The sequence below is a fragment of the Austrofundulus limnaeus genome, unplaced genomic scaffold (assembly GCF_001266775.1).
Source record: "Austrofundulus limnaeus strain Quisiro unplaced genomic scaffold, Austrofundulus_limnaeus-1.0 Scaffold85, whole genome shotgun sequence".
In the NCBI taxonomy this organism is placed as follows: domain Eukaryota; kingdom Metazoa; phylum Chordata; class Actinopteri; order Cyprinodontiformes; family Rivulidae; genus Austrofundulus; species Austrofundulus limnaeus.
In genome coordinates, this window is record NW_013952487.1 from 1,677,227 (window position 1) to 1,684,297 (window position 7,071).

At 38.5% G+C, this 7,071-nt stretch overlaps 1 protein-coding gene across 5 annotated transcripts in view; it reads left to right on the top strand.

The window, feature by feature from the left end:
- Window positions 1–7,071, top strand: part of adck1 (aarF domain containing kinase 1) — a 48,672-nt gene that overhangs the window by 29,317 nt on the left and 12,284 nt on the right. For all 5 annotated transcript variants that reach the window (XR_001310500.1, XM_014011876.1, XM_014011875.1 and 2 more), the window contains 4 exons: window positions 3,041–3,199; window positions 3,707–3,865; window positions 4,529–4,645; window positions 6,575–6,724. Coding sequence is in view for 4 of the 5 variants with exons in the window: in XM_014011876.1 (XP_013867330.1) it covers window positions 3,041–3,199; window positions 3,707–3,865; window positions 4,529–4,645; window positions 6,575–6,724 (585 nt within the window). In the remaining variant the exon portion in view is untranslated. The remainder of the gene's footprint in view (window positions 1–3,040; window positions 3,200–3,706; window positions 3,866–4,528; window positions 4,646–6,574; window positions 6,725–7,071) is intronic.

Below are 7,071 nucleotides of genomic sequence, written 5' to 3' on the forward strand. Positions count from 1 at the left end.
GTCATTAGCACCTCTAGTAATATATTTACTGAGAAAAATGGTGACGTGTTCAATACTTATTTTACCCGCTGTATATATATTTCATATATTTAATATATTAATCTAAATTTTGACACTTTTTGTGCTCAAATTTCACCGGGACTTCTCAGAGTTCTCTTTGCTGCTCAGCGCAACAATTTCATTCCATTTAGCGTATTTACATAATGAAGAAGTCAGCTGTTTCCACGTCGGGATCTTGTGCTGGATGTATAATTTATTGCATCTTCTGCAGGGCTCGTGTTCTGCCTGCACCTGACGGGACGACTCTGTGTACAAATTAGCCTCTTTTCATGTTGCACAAGCAGCGGGGGGATTGTTCTGTTCACGAGATGCTCTGAGCTCTGGAAGCACCACTACTTTCCTCAAATTGTCTTGGTTTAATAATAAATTTAGCTCATCTGAAACATTTATGTGTGACAAACAAACAAAAAATATCTGTAAGGGGGCAGATAAATTTTCACTTCCACTGTAAAGCTAAGATGGTCTTTGTAATAACATTCATAATGTGTAATAACTGCATCTGATTTAGTATTTTCATGGGTTTGACACCTAAGGTTATCTAGGTTTTTACCATTTCAGGTTTTAAAGATGATTACAGTTCTGTTTAAATTCGTTCTTCACGTTCTTGTTTATAACAGAGCTGTAATACCGAGCTGTTTGAGTGCTGAGGGAAAAGTATTTTTTGAAGGTTGTATCCTTTTTCCCCCTCCCCCCTCCCTTGTTCTTTGAACAGATTTGTATCCATGAAGTCGAGAAGCCTCAGGGCGATTTTGTAGGTTCCCAAGAACACAATAAGTCTGCTCTAATAACTAAAAGGTCCCTCGGGAAGTCTGTTTAACCTTCAAACCCACACACTAATTACTCCGTGTGTTCTGCGAGTCTACAGAGATGAGTGGAAGCTAATGAGGGACCACCTATGCTCTCAGGGCAAACTGGGCGCTGAACGCTGGGATGGAGATATGTGAGTGGGCTGAAGGCAGCAGCTCATCAGCTCCTGGTGAATATTCATGTTGCTGCTGGATCTGATCAGCACGTGTGTCAAAGAAATGTTTAAATATTAAATGCAACTTCCARTCAGGTTAAAAACATAAAAAAGGGATGAAAAGATGAATGAATTTGACAACACATTACAGTTGAGTCAGGGTATAAGTCAATTTTTAAAAACTGATTTTATAACAGATGTTCTCTTCAATGTGACTCAAACACCGTTCTCTGGGTTAGTGTGACAAAACCACTGATAATCATAATAATACCTCAGCTACGTTTGCAATTTGTATTTTATTCTTTTTACCAGTCAGTGTTGCAGTGATGTGTGTTGTAGCACAACTTTCTGTTRAAAATGGAAAAATCAGCTCCCACACCGGTGATTAAACAAACCAGAAATCACTGAACAAGTTCCTAAAACGACAATAATAAATGTGTCCTGGTTAAATGGTCTGAAAATGTTTAAACAAATCAACCTAAACACAGAGGTTTATAGTAACTAAGTACATTTACTTTGTTACAATACTTTAGTTTTTTGAGGATTTGTAGTTTTACAAATTATTTTTTTTAAGAGCTGGTTGTACTTTTATTTTGTTATATTTTAAAGCTAAAAATGATACTTTTACTTTAAAATGTAACTTGTTACAAAGTTAAATTTGTTCAAACTCATGAAAGATGATGTTTATTCACTCTAAAAAATGAAGTGTTGAATTTACTCAACAAAGTCACGTCAACTGGCTCCATTAAGCCTAGTTGAGTAAATTGAGCAAATAAAATGCATATATTGCTCAATTTACTCAACCTGGCTTAGTGGAACCAGTTTGGTTCAGTAAATTCAACAGTTTTTTTCTTTATATTTTAGACAGTGTGTAAAAGTACTTTTACATTCCCAATTTTTGTGTACAGTTTTAAGACTTTAAATGAGTAGTTTTCTCATCAGTGAAATTTATTTTTACCAAAGTCGTTTTCTCTTCATGTAATTTTAATTTTTCTTACCGTATTTATTCAAGTATAATACGTAAAATTAAATCCATAAAATCATCCATAAAGTTGGGGGGTGGTATTATACTCAGATGAATATTTTTACTTATGTATTTTAACTGAAATTTTGGCTTCATTCACAAAATTATTGAGTCCGGAAATGAGGCCGCGTCGTAAAAAGTATTTGAAACGAGCTTACCTCTGACACTCCTCTGTGCTTCAGAGTGAGATAATAACAGATCCAGGCAGGTGACATGATGTGAAAAAAAGGAGGAAAAAGGTATTCCTGCACCTTAGTAATGATAATGGACTAATGACATTAGCGTGTGACTAGGCTGCTCCTCGAACAACAACAAACACATTTTCGCCTGTAATGGCTGCCGTCTACCGGTGTTTTGAAAAAGTTTGTATCCCTGAAAAAATGTTTCCCCACCAGAGGGGGCACTCGCGAGTAGGCAGTAATCTGCTTTTCCCCCACAAGATGGCCCAAATCTCATGTGAAGTCTCTGACTTTTGTGTTGGCGCCTCCTGGTGGACTATGTGTAAAATGCCAGAATTCATATGATGCTGCTACAGCTGATATGTGTTATACAGTATATGTGTTTACTCAATCTTGTTAGTCTGGAAATTTGACTCAAATTAAGAGAAAAACCTGCCAATGGAGTAAGACAATTTCACTTGGTAAGATACTTGAAGCCACTTAATTTGACTCAAATTTTTCTTATTTCAAGAATCTTACCATGTGCAGTTGTCTTACTCCACTGGCAGATTTTTCACTTAATTTGAGTCAAATATCCAGGCTAACAAGATAAATAATTGTACACATTTTGCTAACAAGGTTATTAATCTTACACATTCTGTTCTGATTTAGTAAATCAGTCTCAAAACAAGATCAAAAAGATTTTTTTTTGGCTGGATATAAGATTTTAAAACTTGGTTAGATGGACAGTTTTTTGCAGTGCACTGGCTAAATAAGAACATTTGATCAAATAATCAAATCTATGTTTTGTCCTGTTTATCATCTCTTGTCCTGCAGCTTTCGGAGATATTCGTCTTGTTTGAGGAGGAGCCTCAAGGGGCTGCGTCCTTAGCACAGGTCCACAAAGCAGTGTTGCATGATGGGAAGACGGTAGCCGTCAAGGTCCAGCACCCCAAAGTCCGGAGACAAAGCGCCAAGGACATAATGGTGATGGAGGTGAGCTCAGATACGTATTCTGGTTTCACTGGCTCGATCTTTTCACCTCAGAACTATAAAACCACGAGACAAATCATCTTCTGTACATCATTTTAGTATTCAACACATGAGCATCTGCTTGATTTATATTCAGTCTCCATTTGTCTGAGACACTTCCTGTTTATTCATGCGTTGAATTTAAAAACAAACTACCTTTATGGAGAAAAAATGATGCTGCAACATGTAAAGCATGTTTACCTTCTGACTCAGTGATTATTAATGTTAAAATAAGTTGTTTTTTTTTATCTGTAAACAGCTTCTCCTTCCTTCTGTATGTCAAGATATGAGCTATTATCTATATGTTTATTATTTAGCCACGAGTTTCTGAGTTTTTATTGAGTTATCCAAGGATTTCAGCTGACAGTGTGGTTTATTTATTCATTGAAAACAATCATTTTCTTTCTAGCTGTGTTGCATAAAGATGTTATGGGTGAGTCATTCGGTTTGACAGCATGTTTACCTTTAAAGGTTTTGGTGAAGGCAGTTCATTGGCTCTTCCCGGACTTCGCCTTCATGTGGTTGGTAGAGGAGGCCAAGAAGAACATGCCATTGGAGCTGGACTTTCTGAATGAGGGWCACAATGCTGAAAAAGTGGCCAACATGCTGTCTCACTTCCCTTTCCTCAAGGTACGCACAGTTTAGTGCGACTTATTCCTTCACATCATGTAAACCTGTTAACTTTCAAATGTCTGGTTTTTTTTTAGCACAGTCTGTCTAAGGCCGCAGAAATGTTCCTGCATACAGTTAATTGGGGTCAGAGTCCTCCTCTGTGTGTGAGCTCTCCCTTTGTGCTGCCCGTCAGCTCCTCTACAGTCTAACAAAGCAGCGTTTGCAGAATCATATTTCCAGTGCTGGATAGTTGGACTTCATGTCGATTATCATTTAATTTCCTGGTGTCCTTTCTCTTAATGTCTGTTTGAGAGCTTTTATTAGCTTTGCTGAATGTGAATTAGATTCTCTGCCTTTGTTCAGTTTTCAAACCCAAAGAACTGAAAAATCTTTATTTTTTCTTTCATTTGTTTTTTTTTCTTATTCTGTAAGTTAATTGGGTTAGTTGACATTTGATGGAGATGCAACACGTTCAAGTGAATTTTAATTATGCATAGGTCTTTAAACACAGCACTATCACTCCAGCCGGTCTTAGTGAAATGTATAATTATAAAACAGGTGAAAAGTGACATTTCTAAACATTGTATTTGCTCTTTTACTGTTTTTTTTTTTTTTGAAGGATCTGTACACACTAGATGCAACATATTTGTGCACATTCTTTTCTCGCTGCTTCCTCCTCAGGTTCCCACGATTCACTGGGATCTTTCCACAAAGAGGATCCTGACCATGGAGTTTTTAGAGGGGGGGCAGGTCAACGACAGAGAATACATGAAGGAAAATGGCATCAACGTCAATGAGGTGCTGCACTTGAAATTATTAGAAATTATTAAAAATGTAATGACTCTTACTCTAAATTAGAACCAGAACTTAGAGTCTACACTGCCAAATCCAAATCTGCAAAAATCCATTTTTTTATCTGTTAAATACACTTTGTTGTGAACTTGGAGTCTGTAGGAGGCAGAATAGTTGAATTTAGTCTCTCCTGGTGCTGCTAAGATATTTTTATATTCTCTTTGGGTCATATGTTTCTGCCTGTTCAGTTTTCTCTATTTTCTGTGATGTTTTCTGAACTATTGACGGAATAACCATGAAGGTCTGGACTTACTGACTACAATTTCCTCATCTTAATTCTGTTCTGGTTCTGGGTCAGACTCTGGTTCTGGGCCAGACTCTGGTTCTGGGCCAGACTCTGGCTCTAACATGCAAGATTGGATGGACAAGTCTTCTGGTGCTGACATCTTTTAATTAAATCGTAAATAAAATGCTTCTGCGAGCTAGAAAACGTAACCCCCTCTCTCTTAAACTGGAGTGGACCGGTCAGGAAGCAGGAGGGGGGCGGGGCTTGAAGCATCTTAAATGGAACAATAACAAAACCAGCTGCTTTGAGACAGCGGTAAAATGGTGAAAGAGAGGCTGGTAAAGTTACAGTAAGGAGGAATTCAGACCAAATTATTGTAGTTCCAATTTAAAAAGACCCCAACTGAATGATTTAAAGGGCCAATATTATGTGTTTCTCAGGCATACATTTAAATACTATACCATAATAAAGTATCTATGTTACCTTTAGCTGTTATTAAAATGCTGTTTTTATGTTTAAAGAGAAAATATACTTATATTCTCATCACTTCCTCTTCTACACGCCTTGAAATTGGTCTCTGTCTCTTTAAGAACCACCTTCCGCTTCTGTSCCGTCCATTTCAGTGCCGGGGGGTGCGCGCGCCATGATGCAGTTTACTTGGCATCTGAAAATACATTTCCTCAAAGGTATTTTGAATCTGAAAAKAGCTTCACTGAGTGAGAAGTAGTATTAAGAGCAGCAGACAGTTTAAGTTTCACTTTCACTCGTTTGCTTTGTTATTGTCGAGAGCCTGACGGAGTCATGGGCGGGGTGGGGAGGTGTGCTCCGTGATGAGGAAGTTCGGCTTAAAGACACGTCCCAGAGGCGTTTCTGGTCCCAAAAGGCGTTTCTGGTCCCCACCTGTCGTTTTGCCCCTCAGCATAGCTGCATAAAAACGCTGCAGGGTTTCTCAAACATGCATGAATGAGTCATGTCATTCATGAGACATGAATGGGCATGTTTTGTTATGAGAGTATAACATWATAACATGATATAAAACTCAAAAATGTTGATTTTACATGATATTGCACCTTTAAATGTGAAAAGGAAGGACTTAAAGCATGATATGTCTACAGAGAGCGCACTATAAAACTGACATAACTGAAAAACACTAGTAGTTTTTGATATATCCTAATAAAAAGGACAGGTTTTCTATAATAAAAAGACAGAAATGGAAGAACTACTCGCTGGGCAGAAATGACGAGCGTTACAGATGCTCTGATGGATGATGGAGACGATAATAAACACTCGGAGGATGGCAGGAATTTTAAAGTGTCAGTGTTTCGTGCTGGTTGCTGTTTCTGTCTGTGGAGTCAGAAGATTTATGAAGGTCCAAATGAATTTTTTCCACTGAAGTCGACCGAAGCTTGATGTGATCAGATCGAGGCAGCGTTTCCTGGGATTTGTTTGTGCCACGGTTTGAGACTTAAAAAAATGCTGCGAAAAATGTAGGGAAATAAAAACGCACCACAATTTCTTTAACTTTTTTAACAATTAAAAAAAAATTTCAACGTGGCATGGATGTAATATATGTGTTGGTACTATTTTCAATAGATAACAAATCATAAATGTTGCTTGGTGAGGTTATTCCTCTTTTATGTTTCCAACAGATCTCAGAGAATCTCGGCAAAATGTACAGCGAGATGATCTTCGTCCACGGCTTCGTCCACTGCGACCCACACCCCGGCAACGTGTTGGTCCGAAAGTGTCCCCGGAGCCAGAAGACGGAGATCCTTCTGCTCGACCACGGCCTGTATCAGGTGGGCAAATCTCTGAGCCGCCTGCGCACAAACAAAACACTGTTTGCTGTAATATTGCAGCCCATTTTTCATGCTGCCGGCTCAGGCCTCGGGCAAATTGGTGGAGCAGCAAACACACAATCAAGACGCACATAAAAACCCAGAGATCACACACAAACCCCCRAAGACAGACACACACTTTTATTAGAGTACAGCAGGATAAAAGCTTTTTCATAAACAACTCATTTGATGTTGTTTTTAGCAGAGTGCAGAGTGCTACGTTTGAATGCACCACAGCCTAATCAGACAGGGTCACACGTGCGCGCACGCACACACACACACACACACACACACACACACACACACAC